At 43.6% G+C, this 22,829-nt stretch overlaps 1 protein-coding gene across 1 annotated transcript in view; it reads left to right on the plus strand.

The window, feature by feature from the left end:
• Nucleotides 1-9,679, plus strand: part of CPLX2 (complexin 2) — a 206,689-nt gene extending 197,010 nt beyond the window's left edge. The window contains exon 5 of the mRNA XM_086931742.1: nucleotides 173-9,679. Within this exon, the coding sequence (XP_086787868.1) occupies nucleotides 173-370 (198 nt within the window). The 3' untranslated portion in view covers nucleotides 371-9,679. The remainder of the gene's footprint in view (nucleotides 1-172) is intronic.
• The last annotated feature ends 13,150 nt before the right edge of the window (nucleotides 9,680-22,829 follow it).

Consider the following 22,829-nt stretch of genomic DNA (forward strand, 5'->3'; position numbering starts at 1 on the left):
TCCCCTTGCAGTGGTAAGTTGCAGGCATGGCTTTCTCCCTACACTTCCCAGGATATTGCCTATATAGGTCTTGACACTTTCAGTTTAGTTTGAGTTAATGGCTAGAGTGCTTTATTCACCACATGTAACATTCCACTGTCCTCACTTTGTTTTGCTCTCATCCTTGCTGCAGTACGGTCTGAAGAAGAAGGAGGAAAAGGAGGCGGAGGAGAAGGCTGCCATGGAGCAGGCATGCGAAGGCAGTCTCACACGCCCCAAGAAAGCTATCCCAGCGGGCTGCGGCGACGAGGACGATGAAGAGGAGGAAAGCATCCTGGACACCGTGCTCAAGTACCTGCCAGGACCTCTGCAGGACATGTTCAAAAAGTAAAGATGGCATGGTGTCAGACCCACTTGTTTGTTCTCCCACAACAAACAGGGAAGCCGTACCCAATCTATGGAATCCCTCAGACTTTGACAAACACCCATGATCTACCTTTTTTAAGTTGCTGTTTATTTGACTGAGGACTCCAAAAGTCTCTGTCTACCAACTCTGCAACTATGGAGAATACTTTGAAGGACACGCTTCACTGTTATATCCGGTGCCTGTTTCTAAATTTTTATCTCTGCTCAGCAAATGAAAAGACACAAATCTGTTCTCACAACCTAGAAATGGTGTAAGTCTGTCCCCAGCCTGGACTGCTTTTTTTTACAAGAGCCGAATATTTTTTTGTTTCTTGACTTTGTTTCTTCACTGCCAGCACATCTCTTTCAGAAACAAGACAGAGCCAGCTTTACTTTCATATTTTTTTTTACTGCATACAAAATCCATATGGCATTCCCCCACCACTTAAGCATGCGCACGTGCATACATGCATTTAAACTTTCTCAAAACTCTCTCTACACGGCTCAACAATACAATCTCTCTACAAGGCTCAACAATACCTTACAATACAATCTCCCTACAAGGCTCAACAAGGCTCAACAATACCTTACAAGGCTTTAGCTGAGCATCTCATGATGAGTAATCCCACTTCTGACACCAAACGCTGCTTTTCCTAAATTGTCATCTTCACTCGCCAAGAATAAGTGAACAGTGCCCAGTTAGGAGCTACCCTGTTTGGCAGTAATTTTGAATCAAAACCCAAAAGCCTTTATTTGGGAACAAAAAAATCACATTAAGAGAACACAAGATATTAAATTACCAGGGATCACTGGAAAATCCACACTTCCTGAGGGATCCTTGATAAGTAGAAGTCTCGCTCTTTGGGTGGCATCTTTACTCACTGACAGCCTTTACAATCCCAGTAGACTTAAAAAGAGCATTACTCATTGCAGTCTTTGTGGACCAGATGACTGCAGTGGGCTTTGCTTGCTGAGCCCCTTCCTAACAGAATCATCTGTAGTAGAGTCGAAGTGTGCTCTTAGTGACAGCCTTATTAACTCTTAGACAAAACTGGATTCCCTCTCACTAAACGTCTTGGTACCACTTCAGACTGAAATGCTGCGTCGCTCAGTGACAACCGTGCTAACCTATACACTAAACTGCATTCTCACTCACTAATAGTCTTACTAATCAATACACTGCATTGGAGTCTTACTCACTGACAAGCTTGTTAATCATGGGTATTCTTACTAACCCCATAAACAAAGGTCTAGTCTGATTCATTGTCAGGCTTGCTAACCACCTTACACTTCAGTGGAGCTACTCCCATGCACATCTTTGCTTAACTTAACATTTAGGAGCAGATTCACAGAACTAATCTGAGATAAAATCCTTATTTTACTACTTTTGGTATTCACAGAAGGCATTTAGTAGTAGTAAAGTTAGGAATCCTAACTTTACTACTTCTAAATGCCTTTTGTGAATACTGAAAGTCATAAAGTTAGGATTTTGTCTCAGTTTAGTAGTAGTAGTAAAGTTAGGAGTCCAAACTTTACTACTACTAAATGCCTTCTGTGAATACCAAAAGTAGTAAGTTTAAGATTTTATCTCAGATTAGTTCTGTGAATCAGCCCCAATGACAATACAGTTTAACCTTTCTCCCTACAAGCCTTGGTTAACTAATGCACTTTACTTGAATCTCCTTCATAGATAAACTTGTTAGCCCCAAATTATTAGTCTCATCTTGCTATGTAGGTTCTGAGTGTGCCTTTTAATTTGTGTCAAAGGGACAAATATTTATGGAAACTCTTTTAGGAAGTTGATTCCACCACCTCTGCTACGACTTAGCAACAACATACACCACGTATGGTGGGTGTAAGAATTAGGGTCTCCCTGCTACCCTCTCTCTGTCGGGGCAGTTTCACCCCAGACATCCATCTTAGATAGATGTTGTTCTGTGTGCCTCGTTCCATGAAGCTGTGATGTGGGGCTGTCAGGTCACATGTGGTGGCATGCATGAGAGGACCATTCCCTGTGGCTTAGCAAGCCTCCTCGAGAATAATCACCCTTCCCTATGTTGACCGGTGGACACTGAGTGACCTTGTTTCTGTTTGTCTCTCCAATGGGGGCCTCGCCTAGCTTCTCCTGAGAAACTGCACATTAGCAAAGCTACAATTCCTTACCTTATGCTGGTTTCTCACAACTAAAGGTGAGATTGGAAATTACTTTAACCAATAAAATCCTACTGGACCTGTCTCTGTTCTCCAAGGTCGACTCTATTAGTATTTACTAGTTCCAACGCCAAAAGAAGACACTTATTTTCTCTTTCTTAAAGACAAATGTGCTATTTGATGAAGGTCCCAGCACTCAGAAGACAAGACCATACACCAAGGTATTACTGTTGCCCAACCTAATCTATAGGTAGCCTTTCGTCTTTCACTCCCCGTACCTTGCATCCCTGTACAGAAGTCCCAACTAACCAATGCTTCTGATTGCCTGATACTGTGACCTCAAACTAAACGACTGAAATGCCTATGACGCGGTGTACACCAGCCAAGTATGTCTAAGTAGGAGACTGTAGTGCTGTGGTCTTTAAAAGGGACATTTATGTTCCTTCATAGACGCCATCCCAGAACCAAAGAATACACATTCTGTGTGTCCATGTCTATTACACTACCACAAATGAATGCATCCATTATTTGAATCAAAATCAACAGAGACAGCTGAAAACTACACAGTTGTAAGACAATATTATATTTATGGAGACTTTGTTAGACAAGGCAAGGCAGTTTTAATAGTATCCAACAAGCACACACTTGTCTTACCTGTTAGAGGTTTCTTTACTGCGGTGAAGTTGAGTGCTTTCACGCCAAGGAAGCTCGAACGGTCAGAAACCATTAACCCAGTAATGCAAATATCTATCTTGTAAGCATCATTGTTGCTCTGAGGTCATGTCAACGACAGCACACTGATAAATGACAAGTAGAGCAAAACGGGAAAAAGCAAATACCACAATTGCTGAACAATGCGTTGCCTTTGCAATGCGGGAGAAACAACTAATGCATCTGAACCATGCATTCCATTTACAATGCAAGTCATTACAACGACATGCGTTAAGTAAACCGTTGTTGGACTTTAAAGTCCAAAGCGTTCCCTACTGTTGCTGGGACCTGAGTTGGAGTAGTAAATTATACTATTCCACGGTCCAGCGCCCCTCTATGGCAAGTCATTGTAACGACTTGCATTGTAAATTGAATTCGTGCTTCAGACACATTCGTTGTTCCGCCCGCATTGTTAAGGAACGGGTGGGAAAGGAGAGCGTGGTTATGTCATACAACCAAGCAAAACATACGAAATAGGTGAATAACATTGAAACACATCTATCTGTGCCCAGCAGAGCCACGCGTAATGTGGATGTTGGCACTGCTTTATATTTCTTTGTGAACACTGACACTCCCACATCTGCTACCTATGTTTCGATTCGGAAGTCAAAACTCAAGGCATAGAGGACAGAAGATTCATGAGCCCAGGAAACTCACACTTCAAAATCATATATTATTTGCATTACTAGCTTGTGGTTAAACACAGTTGCATGTAGCGGCATGTTACCAATGCCACCTATACACCAACCTCCCATGGGCCACATCCGTTCACAACTTCAACATTTTTTAAACTTCAAACATTCCTCCTATGGCCTTTCTTGTAAGGCTTTGACACAGGACCAAAGTTCTGGAAATGTAACCGCCTTTTGCACCCCTGCCAACTCCAGATGGTGATTGTCTAAAAGACTGCCAGGCTGGGTACCAGTGTGCATTGGAAAGTGGCCTAGTGACTAAGTGCTTCTTGTTGTGCCATTGAAGCTGTGAGTCAGAGCAACAGAGCTGCCATCTATCCAGGGCCTGCACATTGCCACCATCATTCCAAGGGCGTTGGCAAGTTGGTGATGGTTTATCTGCATAACTTCAAATCAGCACTTGTTTGTATGAGTTTTTTTTCCAACCAGATGTTGACGGAAAGCAAAGGCTGCCCCACTGCCCATTGATATTTCTGAAGCTGGTGCCACTTCAACTTTCTAATGGTTCTGCAGACCACCCTTACCCAAGACCAGTCGCAATAGAGATGGAAACGTCCCCGAGGTACTGCCTTGTGAACTGATATTGAACTGATAGACATGAGTCAGGGCAGATGACGTCATCAAAAATATCCAACAAAATGCAGGCACTTGGCCAGCCATGAAAGTGTCAAGCAACTGGCGAGGAGGAAAGACTATTTTTAAAGATGGCTTCCCGGGGGACTGACAGAAAGAAACCGGAAGCAGTCCACTTGTTTTATTCTCTACACATTCCGATTCTGCGCCTAACTGGCAAACCAAACAAGAATAAGATTTTGTAAGAAAAAAAAAGGATGCTGTTCTGTCCAACATGCTGGTCCAGGGACCAAAAACCACATGAGTTAAACAGGATGACCTGTAGTATCTGCCAGAATAGTCTCTATTGTACATGCCGATGACTGTAAAGCTGATTGCATGCTTGCTGTATACTTAAAAAAAAGGTGTTTATATTATGAGTTGTTGCGGAAGTTCCTAGAGCGGTCCTTCATGTAAATATATTGACCACACAAGGCCCTACCAGAGCTTTCGTACACTGAATGATGTTCACCAGTCCCATGTCCTGCGGCATCTTGTGCCACATTGGAACAGCAACGTTGCTTGCTTACAAATTCACACCCTCCATCTGTGCCATTGTATTCACTTTAATCATGTATAGATTTTTCTAAGGGTTGAGGGGTGGAATATATGTATACAAACGTTTTGTTCACTCGCCTGTCATTTTGAAGGCCAAAACCTTTGGTGACCATTCGTCTGCTTTTTTTGTTGCACTCTGTTTCAGGTTCTGTGTGCTCTTGTTTCCTATTGAACCAAAGTAATGTTGTTTCTCTGTGGCTGGGAGCCTTGTGCCATCCAATATCTAGTTGTGGTTGCCCCATGCTGCCATTAGATACACAGAGGGGGTGGCTAATGAAAGAAATCTCAGGTATTGGTTTGCAATATTTTTCTACCACTATGCACTTGAGCTAATTGCTTGTGTTAGTGTGAAGGGAAATGTATGTCTTTTCCAGGCTATACGACAGGGTACAACTAGTAATCTCACTGCCAGTGGTGTGTCCTTAAACTGCGCATACAACCACTCACTTAAACACAAGCACAACGTCCCTTGTGTGGATATGTAGTGCCCAGCAAAGATATGTTGTGCAATTTGCAAATGCTAGTCAGTTACAGGGCCGGACTGGCCATCTCGGGCACCAGGAATTTTCCAGTTGGGCCAGAAGGGTGAGGGCTGGTTTTGGACCCATTGCCCATGAGTGGTGCTTCTCACTAGCCCCCCAACCCCCGCTCCTGGGGCCGGTCAAGCACATTGCTGTTCCCTGTACAGCCACGGTCAGTGAACACACACTGGCCGATATACAAGTACATACACCTGTTCCCATACATACAGGCAACTTACGTACACAACCGGGCACACTAATACATATAGAAAGGCACACGAAAGCACACAAGCATGCACACTATCAGAGCAGGGATGATTAAGCTGAATTTGATTGGCTGCCACGAATAAGATGGAAGCCATGCTAGCCTTCACTTGTAGTAGCACTGGCTTTCTTACTATAATTTAAGTTAAATGCCCCAAATCACATTTCATGTGACTGGATCTGTAGACAGAACCTTCAGAATGAAACACTGTGATGGTTGACATCTTGACAAGGGTCTGAAATCACAAGGCCTTTCCAGTTACATGTTGTTTTCTGCTGTGTCCGGTGTTTCTGTGGCCGCACAAAAGCAGCTTGTGCGAATACAGAAGCACTTCGTGGCACCAAGATGATCTCTTTTTCGAAAAATTGGAGTCTATCGACTTTATGCCATTTTTGTTGCTTCCAAAAGCTCAGTTCTCGGTTGATTTTAATTATGTCTTTTCATTGAATGATTATTTGCCATTGGTTTCAGATGAAAGGTATTAAAAACCACGAAGAGCACACACATTGTTTCCGTTTCCTCTGGAATCTACCTGACTATATAAACGTTAAATCAAGGTCTGACTGTGCTTCAATTTATCTGCGGTGGTTGAGTTGATAAAGCACTTTGGAACCTTGTATGAAGCATTGTACAAATGCAGTTGCAATGCAAACCTTATTTTAAGCACAAGTAAGAAGCAGAACAAATTGTGCTGCATTTATAACATGCTCCAAATCCTATCCTTGTCAAAATGCTTTTCTTTTACTCACAAGCAACAGCTTTTTGGCATCATGGTCGCTGTGCTCTGTTTTTAGCTAGTGCGTGTTACAGAATTGTCTAGCCCTGTCACGTCTCTCATCTCCAAGCCATGCTCTTGGTTCTTTGCTTATTTTTCCCTACAGAGGGGGCTGATTTAAAAGTCCCTTGCAACACTTTTGCGCCGCCGTTGCATCACTTTTGTGACCCAGCGGCAGCATAAAAAATGCAGCCAATTTTCAACGTGACGCATCTAGGGAGATGTGTCATGTTGTAAAGCCCTGCATCACATTATACCTGCGTCTGGAATAATGTATGCAGGGTGAGCGTTCCCACCTAGGAACGCCTCGTAAAAGTGGCGCAGTGAAATCTACAAGATTTCACTGCACCACTTCTAGGACGCCTCTGCATCAAAACCTTACGTCTGCGTGAAGCAGGTGTAAGGAGTGACCCAGTGTAGTGAGAATACGCCTCAGCATGCATTGCTGGAGATGCGTCATGCTTGCGACACAACTCCAGCAATGCATGACTTTTGCGCCAATCCTTGAGCCATGGTGCCCCGTATTCTACATACGGCGCATCCATGGTGGCGCAAGTTTCGCAGGCTGGCGCAGAGAAACTGATGAATCTCTACAGATGCATCAGTTTCTTGTAAATCTGCCCTAGAATGTTCTGGAAGCTCCCACCAGGTTCCGTCTGCTTTTTTCTGTGCACCTCGCATTTTTACTCTCAGTCACTGATTCGAGTCTGTCCACCCCCCCTGTGCATTTTTCAAACCACTAAAGCCATAAAAGTCAGGGGCAATACATAAAAAAAAGCATGTGGTGGTGAAGAGTGATGTGAAGAATTGGTCAAGGTTCGGACTCCAGCCATTGTGTCATTCTACCATCCTGTCCTTGTGTGTCATGAGTAGTTGTTAACCCTGTCTCTGACTGGGGTGTGTTCCAGTGTTTGGCCATGCGGGTATTTATGTTTGAGGGAGTCACGTATGCTTCCCCCAGTAGCAGGGAATGCTCTCGGAGTGTGCACTCAGTTCAGCTCTTTACGTCCGTGAATACTCCTTGTCCACGAGGAGCAAGATGGTCACCAGGACGTACTAGAGAAGTACCAGTAGCGATTGGGAGGAAGTTGAGGGGGGTATGAGTGGGCTAAAAAGAAAGGTGTAATTTGATTGTGAGACAAAGGGGGGGCATGAAGTTCCAAGAGAAATGATGTCGGGGGAAAGTGCCGTGGGTCAGAGGACAGAGGCCCTCCATGTAAGGGAGCGCTCTTGTGTGGAGGGAGACAAAGGGTGAACAACAGAAAGTCACCAGTATCAATGAAGGAGAAGTTTGGGGGTTTGGTGGTGAAGGTTTGTAAAAAGATGGCGACTGGTGAAGGTGAGGAAACACTGAAGTAGCTGTAAAGCGAGGGCACTGGAATTACACCATGGAACGGTGGAATTTAAGTGCAACAGTCCTTGCATTAAATGCAGCCATGAGGATGCTGCAAAGGGGAATTGTTTATTTCCCACATAGCCAGAAAACGTCCCTCATCCTTAGGGCCAGCACATGTGCCATGCCTCAAAACATGGAGAACGGTGGGGGTGAGCACACATCTGTGGAACTGAGAGCGAGACAAGATGGTGGACAGAAAACTGTTGGAAAGGAAGGGTAGACTTTGTTGCAACTAAAAGGGCTTTCAGAAGACCAGTTATTGTGTGAGCGTGCGAATGCATGTGCACTCAGTGGGCGTGTCTGTTTCTTTCTACGTCTGCATGTGTATTTGTATACAAAAGTGATTGTAAGTGTACTTTACTGTGAGAATCTTCATGTTTCGTGCCTGATGCGAACTGCACAAAGTAGTGGAAATGGCTGCGCTGTGAAAGTTATATTACACTAGGATCACTTTTTTTAAAAACAGTATTTTCATCGATTATTTTTTTTAACCCAAATTTATTTGCCTGAGGAGAGGAGGAAAATGAGATATTGTTTCATAGAGTGTGTTTTTAAAACAGGGTTGTTTATCATAAGCCAATAACCACTAACAATGTAAATTAATTATATTTAGATGTAAGTTAATTTATCTTGTGTGGATGCCCTGAAGTTCTGGCATGAAACCGGTACCCTGGACTAAGTTTAGCTTGTAAGCTATACAGTATTACACACTGCTTGCTTATCAATGGTCCCTACCTTCGGCTTTACAACCTGTGAAAGCATTGGGCCATGCAAAGTTACATACATTGGTCTATACAATGTTATTTGCACCGTTGTATATAAGATTATATGGGCTGAGCAAAACAAGATTATATTATATGCGTTTTTTACAGGCAGATGTACATTAGGAAAAACAGGGTGACAATCACTCACCCATGTATAGACTTAGTGATATGCACTGGGGTGCCTATTGAATAAGTGGTAGGCCTTGAAACTCCCTTAGACCTACTTGTCTGCGATGTGTAAGTGTTATAGCGCCCACCTTTGGCCATGGTTTCATGGAGCACATTAAACCAAAATATAGATTTCTGAATTATTAGTCAACTCAACATGGACCAAGAAAAAGTCTCCTTGAGATCTCTGTCTACACTGTTGCCTAGATGCTATCAAACCATAGGCACTATTCAGGGGCAAGAGTGGCAGCCTCACCACTGGAGAGCAGCGCCATGTTGGAGTGGAGTCTGCACCTTCAGAGGCCAGAGTGGTGGCTGCTGCTGAGTATAGTTTCCTGGTGGCCCTTCACTTTAACAAATGTCCCTCATCTATTTTGCCAGCGTCCAGCCTGTCAGTAGGAACAGCCATTAGGATAAGGGAATACAATTCTAGCACATAATGACAGGGGCGTTCTGGTGATTCCAGGTTGTGGTGACTATCCTCGCAACTTGTTTTTTGATCTAAGGAAAAAAAAAGCATTTGTCGATTGTTTTGTGTTTGCAATCATTACTTTTCCAAGTGCTCCAATGTCTGGAAAAACACACTTGGAAACGTTGTCTACATGTAACTGGACTGCGCATGTGTGAGTGAGCAAGTACAGACACTTTTAATTGTATAAAATAAAGGCCTTTGGTTTCCTGATGTGTGTAATTCTGTGACTAAATGAATTTAATATTAAAATTAACACACGACAAATTTGAAAGATCTACTCCAAACCCTTTGGGGCTGATTCACCAAGGCACTGTGAGTACTATTTGGCGTGCTCATAAATGCTTCATGAAGCGACCCCCACATGAGCAATATAGTTGTATACTTCAGCGCCTCATACACGCACACACACACTCACTCAGTGTCCATTCTTTATTTCACTATCAGAAGGCCTCTATTACGCAAAGTTAGAGCTTGTGCATTTAGGCATTATTTGCTTTACACCCCCACAAAGGGGTCCTGTTGCACACACACACACACAACGCCTACTTCGGCACTTCACACCTTTTGAAATAACCTGCCCTTTTAAATACCTCAAGGGTATATTCAATGTAAGCTGTGCATATAATACACAATCAGAGACAGAACAGACTCATAGCCCTAGGTTTATCAAGCCTTTTCATTAGGCGAAGCAAGGACAACGTAAAGGCTTCAGTAATATTTTCAAAGCCACGCGGGGGTGATTTGCACTGCCTTGCGTGGTTTTGTACAGCAATCTATCGCAACGCAGCAGCTTCCCTGCATTATGTTACATTTCAAGCAGAGAGGCGTTCCCCTGGTGGAGCATGGGCTTTCCTATGCACCCAGCCGGATTTTGGCACATTCCCGGTCTTACTAAAACGTGTAAACCGGGGAGTGTGTCAGAATGCTACACCATCAAAAGCGAGGCGTAATGAGAAGTATCTTAATTTCTCCTTGTTACTTTCTTTTTCTATGTGTGGTGGGTATGCATCTAAGATTTGTTTTTGTGCAGGAAGATATTCCTTGCTGCACAAAATACACCCTGCCCCTAATACAGGCACTCTTTCACAATGGTGCAAGGGGGCCTTCATTGACACTAGACAATAAACCTTGGGCCAGCACAAGGAGGCAGCAGAAGTGCTTCATATCTTTGTAAATATGGAGCTTTTCGGCTTTCTCCTTATCATGCAATGTGCCACTGCAACTTTCCTTGCTTCCCGGCATTGCATGAAAGATTAGTACATATGCCAGGTGCGTTGTGAACCGCACCTCTTCTACCTGTAACTTAGGATGCATGAGTGAGTGAAAGGATGGATTAGTGGGTGAAAGAATGGGTGGATGAGCGAGTGGAAGGATGGGTAGGTGAAAAGGTGTATGAGTAAGAAGGATAGGTGGGTAGAAAGATTGTTAGATGAGTGGGCAAAAGGATGGATGGATGAGAAGGTAAAAGAATGGATGAATGGTTTGGTGAAAGGATGGGTGGATGAGTGGGTAAAAGGATGGGTGGATGAGTGGATGAGAGGTTGGGTAGATGGCCCAATGAAAGCATGGCAGGGTAAATGGAAATCAGAGAGGATGGCTGGATTGGTGGATGGCAGAGTAAATGGAAATCTGAAAGGAAGGATAGATGTATAGATGGGCAAAAGGATCAATTGATGGATACAATGTTTTATTGATGGATGGGTAAGTCCAATGGTGGATGCATGGAAGGATGGATGTATGTATGGATGCATGCGTAGAGGATGGATGTGTGAACAGGTGGATGAAATAGCCAATGATGAAAGATTGAAAGTTGGATGATAGAATGAATGTTTGACAGAATGTAAAGATGAAATGGTGGGTACCAGCGGGGCAATGGAGGGGTGGAAGGGTGAATGGATAGATGCTTAAATGGAAGAGATAAGGGAACTCTGCTGGCAGGTTTGGACTCACTTGTTTTCCTTGCTTGGAGCCATCAGACCTTTGGATCAAAGTAGTGGGTATTTTAATGTTGCCACTCTCTTCAAATATGCCCTAAAGTATCTGTATCTTCAATCACTGCAAACCACCAAAATACCAAGGGGCAGCTAAGAATTCACATAACACAGAGCAGCAAGTCAAGTTGCTTTACTGTGTTGCCTGAATGGACAAGAGATAAAGAACAACATATTTACAAAGACATGACACTCGTAAGCTCTCTTTCAGGGCTGGCCCACTTGTGGCTGCCTAGCACCAATGCAGGCACACTTGAGCCATGCTGCAAGGGTGCCTGCATTAGGGCAGGATTAGACGGGATACCTTCCTGCACAAAAACAGACAAAAACAATACAGAGAGACATGTTCCTTTTTCTATGTTTGATGCTGAATGCACCACGCATAGAAAGTGGAAATAATGAGAAGAAATAAAGAGATTTTTCCTCGTTACACCTCTCTGTGGTAGGCGTACCGATATGATACAATTCCAGCTTTACAAACCTTAGTAAATCTAGAATTGCATAAAATCCATGGGTGGATGTACATGAGTGCCCTTGCTTCACCCATGAAATGCCTACCACTAAGAAATATAACGCAAGGCAGCACAAGCAGCTGAGTTGTGTTACATTTCTTTACAAAGCCACGCACGTTAGGCACTGCGTTTCTTTGTAAATCCCAAATAAGCCTTTGTGTTGCCATGCTTCGCCTTGCGTGTCGCAAGGTTGATGCAACGGCTTAGTAAACCTTGCCCCAGGTCAGCAGAACACCTTTACTCTAGTCAATCGGAGTCCCAGAAACTGAATTTGCCTGAGCTAGAAATCCCCAGAGAGACATCAAATTGAATGTAGGCATTATAAGAATGCTAACCTGCCACACTGATGCAGCTTCTCTGATACAGATGAGACACTGCAGTGTACGCAGGTGTAATACACATCAACACACTCCGAAACAACGCATAACACACACGCTCACACAACGCATAACGCATATTTTTCTCAGGCAGAGACAATACTTCTGTGCACAACCAGAGGTAATGCGTGCTGTACCCACAACAAGATGTGCTATGTTACACTATTAGATAAAACCACACTCACATTTCCATTCCATATTTCTCCCTTTAATTTGTTCTACATCTGGAAGTAGAATGGGGAGTAGAGCAGTTGCATCCACTTTACCTTTTTTATACCTAAAATTGGCATTATTAGAAACGATATAACACTCTTACCTGCAAGAACTTGATTATAATCTGACATATATATCGACTATTTACATTAAGATTGCACAATCATCTACTAAAAAATAATTTACTAACAAAGGATATGCTTTTGTGCTCCATCTGTTTTTTGTAAATGAACAGCCCTTTTTCTGTGACCAAGCATAGCCCTCCCATCACAGTTTTTGTTTCTGTATTTGTTCTTTTTTTTCCGTTTAGTGGCCAAGACTAATCGTATTGTGACTAGGGCCAGGTGTGGTATACTACAGGATTATTGACGCCTAAATATCGCACTACAAAAATATTAGAACACGAATATTCGGGGCATGGCTGGCTAGATGACCAACAATATGTACTAGCCTCAGGATCCCGAGCCCCCGGTGGTAAGCCTGCACGGTCCTGCTTCGGCAGCCTGCTGTGGGAGCAGAGTGGTGGAGAAAGCCTGACTGAGCCCACAGTCTGAGGGGACCTGAGGGAGAAGCAGAGAGGGGGCCCTGACAGATGTCGCGACTGCCGACAGGCCGCACAACATACGGGTGACAAGCGAAGCAGAGGGAAAGCTCGACCCTGCCCCATTTTAGAGGGGAGACCCGCTAGCACCGCACTGCATTACAGCTAACAGTGGTGGCAAGCCCTCGAGCATAGGGTGACCGGAATTTTAAAGCCAAAAACCGAGACATTTCACAAAAATAGAAGAAGGGCTACAGTTTTACTTCAACCCAGCGCACAGAGTGACAGCTCCTCAGCAGAGAATTACAGAACAGGCAGTTAGAACATATATAAAATGCAATTTTTAAAACCGGTAGTTTGCCTGGTAATTAAATTGCTTTCTTGAAACAACTGCTAACTATCCCTGCTTTGTATAATATAAAAAAGCACCTCCCACAGTTTTCAGTCACCACTCTCTAAAAACCGGGACAGAAACTGCATTTCCTGAAATCTGCCTGGACAGCAGGTGAAAAACTGAGACCGTCAGGGCAAATCAAGGACTCCTGGTCACCTTACTCTAGCACCACACTGCATTACAGCTGACAGTTGCAGCGACTCTCGGTGAGTGCAATCGGAGACGACAGCCCCTACAAAAAGGCCCCGAGGGATGGGAGCTGTGCGGACCCCCTCCCCTTAGGACAGTGCTGTCTAGCTAGGTGAGGAGAACGCTCGTGGATGAAGGAGTTTGACCCCTACGACGGACCCTGGGGAGCACTCTGTTGAGAAAGCTGGGTGCAGAGCAGCGACTGACCAAGCACAATATCAGAGGATGACTGAGAAGGGAGAGCCGGCCTGACAGACAGTGGGCGTGACAACTGGTGAACCGTGATCAAATCAGGATTCAAGTGGGGACAGATGTGAGCTTCCAGAGACAAGGGTACAATGCTGGAACCAACCTACCCTGCAGTCGGTAGCGGCGGCCCCCAAATAGAGGCCCCAGGAGCCAATGCCCCCAAAATAGGACCCTGAGAGGCGATAACTGCTGAGAGTCGTGGGGCCCCCACTAGCATGCAGTGCTGGACAATCAAGGAGAAGGAAGCATGGGAGAAGGGCAGGGGATGGAGGAATCCACCCCTCCAACTACTGGACCCTGAGGAAAAGCCCTGCTAAGATGCCAGGTGACCTGGGCGAGAGTGCCTCACCCTCTGCCGTGGTGGTACGACATGCACTACTGACCTGGCCTGGCTGAGAGATGCAGCACCTAATAGCAAAAGCTCTCCAGATGCAGGGAAGGGGTGCAGCAAGGCCCAGGGCCAGGAGGCCGAGTCTCAGGGGACTCCCTGTCCTGCGCTACCATGGGAGGAAGTGCCTTTGTGGAAAGAACCAAACCTTTCAGTCTCTTGATAACCATGTACAACTCAGAAGCACTCAACAGACCAAAATGGATCAATACACTGACCCTGAACTGGATAAAGGTGACCCGCCGTCTGAGACAAATGCGGGGAAAAGGAAGCAGTGTCACAAGGCTACTCGAGGTCCAAATTCTTGTAGCAATAGACCGCTCTAGATCCTCGCTTGAAAATTAGATTGGTACTATAGCCCTTGATGGTAACCTCCTGTGGACAGACCTATGCAAAGTAGCAGAGAGGTCACAGGAAATGGAACAGACAGTGTTAGCCCTGATAGAATAAATGAAAAACCTCACGGCCACGGTTTTGGCACTGTCAGACATCTAGAGGATTGAGCCAAGAACACGGAGATCAGGTCAAGAGGTAGGAACCTGAGATTTGTGGGATATCCTGAGGGTGTAAAGGCTGTCATCTCAGGTGTTTCTGGAGAAATGGAACATGGGAACTATAGCTTTGACCACCTCGTTGCCTTTCTTCGTCATAAAGAGAGCTCTCAATGCCCTAACCCCTAGGCCACCCCCCCGAGCACAATCAAGAGCAATGACAGCAAAAGTCCTTAATTATCATGACAGACACGCAATTCTACAGGCAACCGCAAATACAAAAAGCACACCATTCGCATCTCCCCAGATTACATCCAGAGGGTGCAGCTCTTCCAGCAGTTCTTCACCACAGTAAAACAATTGAGAATCCTGGTCCTGCGTTATGTGCCATTGTTCCCTGCCTGTCTGTAGGTAATTTGTGGGAGGCAAGCCTACCTCTTTATTACTCCAGATGAGAGTGGCACTGCGAGGAGGCAAACCTGGGAGTGCGCATCCCAGCCACTGCGGAGGGCTCCCCCATGACATGAAGGCTGAGAGGATGCAGGACCAGATCAAGGGGGTGGCTTGCCCGGGTGAACCGTAAGGACACTAAAGCCACTGAGTTAATCATTGCATGCCAGGATGGCACACTTGACATCGAACAGCAGAATGTAGAAAGGGATGAGGCCAGGGCCCTGGTGATGGCGGTGACAACGGGAGCAACGGAAGACATCCCCCCACCCCACCTAGGGACGAGACCCTTGTAGGCGCCTAACAGAGACACTTCCTGGACAGTATGGAACTGTGGCTCCACAGAACCTTTGGGCCTTCTGTCAGGCCTACCGGCCATCCAGTAGCTGGAAACACACGGGCCCCTGCAGAAGTAGGGACTTCTGCAGCTCCTACCTGCCACGTGGCCAGTGAGTGGGAGCCCCTTCTCCATTTGCATCTGCCAGGCCCCCACTTGTTGAGCTAATTTCCAAACTTCTACACTTCACGCCTTCTTCTGGGATGACTGGCTGGTATACTTCTATTTCCAGCTTTCTATACTGTTCAAATTTTCTTAACGATACAGCATGTTGCAGACATTGAGGGGTTGAGATTTAGTTTAAGTTGTTTATGGGGTGACTCCAAACCTCGCTGCTGCAAGCTCTCCAGCTACAGGGACAGGTGTGAGCAGTGACCACAACAAAGAAATAACATAGCTTAGAAAGGACTTAAACACCACAACATTTGTTTGTGGGACAGTTAGACGGGGAGGGTTTCGAATGCATAGCTACATGCTTATAAAGACACGATTGGGAGGCTGAAGTGTTTACCTAAGGGGTGGAGGGAGGAATGGGGAGTATGATTAGTTTGAGGCAGTGCAGCACAACAAGAGACAGTTGACAGTGGCTATTGAGAGCAACATGAAGCTGAGGTCTGAGAGGGCGGGCAGGGGTGACCATCCCAGTCAAAACTGAAGAGGGAGGGGAGAATGAAGTATAGCTCAACATGGCAAACCCATTAAGAATGATCCCATGGAATGTGTGGGGCCCTAAAACATTTGTAAAGAGATACAGAATACACATATTGCTTAGATGCCAGAATATAAGCAATGCATTAGTACAGGAAACTCAACTGCTAAATGAAGAAGCCCAAAAGCTGGGGAAGCAATTGGAAGGTCAAGTGTGCTCCTCCACCTATTCATGCAATGCGAGGGGATGGACATTTAAATAGCCCCTGGAGTCTCATTTAGGATGACTTATTGCAAGGCTGACATAGAGGGGAGGTATGTTCTACTCCAGGGGTCACTGGAAGGCAGCGAGATCTGCATGCTGGACGTATACACCCCCAATAATTGATGATAGGGAGTTCCATGCCATGATTAGAGCCCTATTACTACTTATATAGGCACACCCACACTATGGCAGGAGACTTTAACTATATCCTAGATGGACAGAAGGACAGACACCATCCCAAAATAGGTACGAATCTGCAGATGACAGTTGAACTGCAGGATACTATGGCATACCTCAATTGCATAGACATTTGAAGAGTCCAGCAACTCACACAGAATGAGTTCTCCTGCCACACACAGGTACATGACACCTACAGTAGGCTAGACAGGTTTCTAGTGACGGGGGCTGTGGCGCACGATGTGAGGGAGACACAGAACCTAGTGAGATTCCTCTCGTATAATGCCCCGCTCTTGCTGGAGAAGGGGGGGAGAATGCCAAGACCTAAAGTCTCACTTTTGTGACTTCAAACTGAAAAACTTCAAGATAAAGCATTTGAGGAGAGCTTAGAGGAAACATTCACTGGGTACTTTGAGGTGAACTGGATTTCTGTGGGTACACGCAGAACGGAATGGGACACTCTCAAGGTGGACGCCCGAGGGGAGTGCCTCTCCAAAATATGTGTAACACGTCACCAGCTAGAAGATGACTTGGTGAAGAGAAAAAAATGACTGGTGACACTGCATAGCAGTGCCACAGAGCAGGATGGGGGACACCCAAATATTGCAGGTCAAGCGGGTAGCACAAGGGGAACAGGCTAGATAGCTTCATACCGAAAGACTTTGGGCAGAAATTGCATAGGGAAGGAGACAAGCCGGGAACACTGGCTACTAAAGAGGGAGCGTTCCACTACATGATATTGTGCCTTTATTATTCTGATGGCCCAGCAGCATGCACACAAATGAACATGAGCACGCTACTACACAAAGACTTGAGAGATATATATTCCTGGAGCCCAGGCCTGCCACCCCTACCGGGATAGAGGAGTTTTTTAACCAAGTGGCGATGCCCATTCTAACTGGTGCAGAATATGGACAGCTAGAAGTGGACCTTTGGGAAGAACTAGAGGAGGTTGTAGAGAAAATGCCTAGGTGCAAGCTCTGTGGTCCGATGGCCGGATCACTGAAATAATATCGACAGACAGAATATCGACCATCAAGAATATCGTTGACAAAATATCGACTGACAAAATATCGAGTTTCTATCTACAAACAGGTAAGTACAAAAATATTGAGTTAAAAATATCGTTTACAAAAATATAGTTATAAAAAATATTGACTTTACTAAAAACAATGTTAAATTAAATTAATATTAAAAATTAATTACTAAAATATACTTAAAAATACTTAAATTAACTTATAATAATTAAATAATTAATGAATGTAAAAAAATATTTTTAATTCATATTTCTTAAAACATATATATATAGCAACAAAATATAATTAAAAAATAGCCAATATTATTAACGTACAATAACAAAACTGTAAAAATTACTATTCCCACTCCAAAGAGTGCAAGCATAGGGTAAGCGTTGGATAGCGTAGGGGTTAGAATTACTATTCCCACTCCAGTGGGTGCAACAGTAGGGAAAGCGTTGGATAGCCTAGGGGTAAAAATTACTATTCCACTCCAGTGGGTGCAACAGTAGGGAAAGCGTTGGATAGCGTAGGGGTTAACATTACTATTCCCACTCCAGTGAGTGCAACAGTAGGGAAAGCGTTGGATAGCGTAGGGGTTAAAATTGCTATTCCCACTCCAGTGGGTGCAACAGTAGGGAAAGCGTTGGATAGCGTAGGGGTTAAAATTACTAATCCCACTCCAGTGGGTGCAACAGTAGGGAAAGTGTTGGATAGCGTAGGGGTTTAAATTACTATTCCCACTCCAGTGGGTGCAACAGTAGGGAAAGCGTTGGATAGCGTAGGGGTTAAAATTACTATTCCCACTCCAGTGGGTGCAACAGTAGGGAAAGCGTTGGATAGCGTAGGGGTTAAAATTACTATTCCCACTCCAGAGGGTGCAACAGTAGGGAAAGCGTTGGATAGCGTAGGGGTAAAAATTACTATTCCCACTCCAAAGAGTGCAACAGTAGGGAAAGTGTTTGATAGCGTAGGGGTTAAAATTACTATTCCCACTCTAGTGGGTGCAACAGTAGGGAAAGCATTGGATAGCGTAGGGGTAAAATTACTATTCCCACTCCAGTGGGTGCAACAGAAGGGAAAGCATTGGATAGCGTAGGGGTTAAAATTACTGTTCCCACTCCAGTGGGTGCAACAGTAGGGAAAGCGTTGGATAGCGTACGGGTAAAAATTACTATTTCCACTCCAAAGAGTGCAACAATAGGGAAAGCGTTGGATAGCGTAGGGGTTAAAATTACTATTCCCACTCCAGTGGGTGCAACAGTAGGGAAAGTGTTGGAAAGCGTAGGGGTTAAAATTACTATTCCCACACCAGTGGGTGCAACAGTAGGGAAAGCGTTGGATAGCGTAGGGGTTGAAATTACTATTCCCACTCCAGTGGGTGCAACAGTAGGGAAAGCGTTGGATAGCGTAGGGGTTAAAATTACTATTCCCACTCCAGTGGGCGCAACAGTAGGGAAAGCATTGGATAGCGTAGGGGTTAAAATTACTATTCCTATTCCAGAGAATACAACATTAGGGAAAGTAAATATTTCATATATTATTCAAAAATCTAAAAATGAATATCTATTAATAATTAATTAAAAATATATAAAAATGTTATATAATATAATAATTAATATTTTAAAATTACTAATTGACAATAATTATTTCTATTAATCATCGATTAATACAAATTAATTAAACATTAACAATTAATTATTTAATAATTAAAAATTATTTTACAAATATTTCCGAAAACATAAATTTTAATTAATTTTATTATTTTATTAATTAAGAATAAATTACTTCCCACTCTATTCCCCTATAAACCCACAACCCGCTACAGAAATTAAATTAGTAAAATTTACATAATCACCAATTAATCAATTAATAAAAATTAATTAACAATTATAATGAAATAATTCACAAATATAAATTAATTAACAATTAATTACTAATTACTATCAATAAATAAAGTTACATATTTAATTAATTATATTTAAATTACTTCACACCCTATTCCCCTATAAACCCACAACCCGCTACAGAATTAAATTAGTAAAATGTACATAATTACCAATTAATCAATTAATAATAATTATTTTCCAATTACAATTAAATTAATTAACACATATAAATTAATTAACAATTAATTACAAATTACTATCAATAAATAAATTTACATATTTAATTAATTATAATTAAATTATTTCCCACCCTATTCCCCTATAAACCCAGAACCCGCTACAGAATTAAATTACGCAATAATTATGAAAACAAAATTCATTAAATAGAATTATTTATAACATAAATACACACTTTTCACACATATTATAACATAAAAATACACTATACAAAATGATATATTATTAAAAATTCGATATTTTTAACTATCTATATTATATACTTCGATATTTTAACTATCTATATTTTTAACAGTCGATATTACTTCACTTACCTTAAAAACGATATTTTTGTTATCTATATTATGTCCTGTCGATATTTAGTCCAGTCTATATTAAAAACTCGATATTATGTCCTATCGATATTTTGGACTCGTTATTATGTCTGTGCACCCCGATGGCCTACCAGTAAAATGATATCAATAATACTGATCTCCAGGCTCTTTGAGATGTTCCAAGATGTAAACCACACAGGTATATTACTTGGATCTATGCGGTAAGCACTGATTGTAGTGATCATCTTGAAACTGGATAAGGATCCTATGGATCCAGGGTCCTACCGGCCTTTATAATGATGAATGTTGACATAAAAATCCTATCAAAAGCCCTGGCCACTAGACTACTTGATGTGGTTACACATTTGGTGCACAAAGACCAATTTAGGTTGATCCCAGGCAGGGGAACGCATAGGAATCTCCGACGATTGTCCCATATAATGCGTATAATCAGGGAAGAACAGATAAAGGGGGCACTGGTGGCCTTTGAAATAGAATAAGCGTTTGATTCCCTGAACTGTGAGTACCTGTGGAAGGCCCTCCGAAGGATGAAATTCAGGCCACGGTTACATGAAGGGTAAAACTCCTCTACAAGGCGCCATTGGCTAGAGTGCATCCAAGAAAAATGTTGTGTCCAAAACGATAGAGATGGTACGGCCCACTAGACAAGGCTGCCCGCTGTCATCGCTGATACTTGCACTGAAAGTGGAGCTATTGGCAAACTTCCTAAGAACCCAGATGGCCTGATGGGGATATACAGGTGGGCCACAGAAACACATGTTGTCTTGATGTATGCGGATGACACCCTTGTGTACCTAAGGCAGCCGGATACTTCAGAGCCCATACTATTGCAGGTTCCGAGTGTACAAATGAAAACCAGTTGTTTATTTCCTGGGAGTTCTGGTGGACAGGAGCCAAGAGGCGCTACCAGATATGGGTAACTGGAAAGTGCGTGTGTTTCATTGCTTGGGTCTCCAGGTGGCCCACAACCTGGAACAGCAATATGAATATAATATGGGTAGGGTGCTGTGCAGTCTCAAGGGTTCCGTCGCATTCTGGAACACCCTGCCGATATCTATCATAGGCAGGGTGGCACTGAGTAAGATTGTGCTGCTACGAAAATGCCTTTATACCATACAAAAAACCATCTGGGCTGTACCCTGCACTGTGGTACAGCCTCCTGACATCGTTGATATGGTCTGGAAATGGACGTTCTGAAGTTAGAGTTAGACAACGGGGGACTGGGAATACCATATTTAGTATAATTATATAAAGCAGCCCGTAGTGAAAATGCAGCTCTAGGATGCGATGAGGATCAGAACTAGGAGAAAAGGTTGTTGAGTAGAATACTCAAGGAGACAGTACCCCAATGATACCTGATGCGGGGCTCACAGGTCCCAAGGAACTTCCCGCACATAATAATACAATAATAATACAGCCATTTGTAAAGCGCAAACAGCTACCTCCCAAAGGAGGTGTCCCGGCGCTGTAACAACACGAGACAGCGAAATAAATGGTCAAACGCCAGCCATCTAAATTTCTGATAGAAACTCCAGAATCTCAGACACTGCAGATAATGCTGCACATCAGGTCCAGCAGGGGCATGATCCTGCACATCGACACTGCTCTAAAAGGAGATCACAGCAGCAACCCGATAGGGGCACAACACCAATAGATATGGACCTAGAGGATCCGTTAACAGACAGGGAATGGGGCAGAGCCTGCACCCAAATGACGGAAGCGGCATGCAATGCCAGATTTAAATGAATACAATTCCACTTCCTACACCAAACATACCTCATGCCCCAGACACTCCACAGGCTATTCCTCACCCAGCACGTCGGATGCCTGGGATGTAACGCCACCCCAGGGCCTTTCCTACACATGACTTGGTCTAGTTCCGTCTTGGATGATTACAGGCCAGTGGTGGTAGGGACACTTGGGGGATCTCAGGAACAAAACCTGAACTCACACCCAGGACTGCTCGGACTAATCCAATGAGAAAGGGTCTTGTAAAAAATGTTAAAGGCGGTGGTGACGAACCAGAAACTCAATTGATAATAAGGTTTACAGAGCAGTCTTAACACCTTACCACTACAAAATAAAAACTACTTGAAAAACCTACATCTTAAGCCAAATCTCCCAGGCCAGAAATGTATCTAAAGTGCTATTTAAAGTGTTCAACGATTTCATAAACCCTAGAGCCTGCTCTCAAGAAATACAAGCATCACAAGCACTCTCTGATTCGCTGGCCAATCACTTTGAAGACAAGATTTACAATATTTACCAGGACTTCCCTAGCCCCTCTGAGGAGATTAATCTCATCTCGCCCTCCTCTGACAGTGCCACAAGCCTAGGAAAGGTTAATGCTTTTTATCCAGAGGAAATTCAGAAAGCTCTTGCATCAGCCAAATCAGGCTCCCCTTTAGATATCTGTCCTCCTAAGATTTCTGCTGCTCTCTCCAAGCAGCTCACCCCAGCTATCTGTTCTTTATTCAATCTATCAGTTAACCCCAGGAAAACCCCATCAACTTGGAAGGTTGCTCGGGTCATATCAATTAAAATAAAATATAACTTGGCTCTGATCAACCTTACCAACTATCTGTCAATCTTGCTGCTTCCTTCACTGGGCAAGTTACTCGAGAGACTAATAAATAAAAAACTCACAGTACCTAAAATTAA

This window comes from Lissotriton vulgaris, chromosome 7 (assembly GCF_964263255.1).
Source record: "Lissotriton vulgaris chromosome 7, aLisVul1.2, whole genome shotgun sequence".
In the NCBI taxonomy this organism is placed as follows: Eukaryota; Metazoa; Chordata; class Amphibia; order Caudata; family Salamandridae; genus Lissotriton; species Lissotriton vulgaris.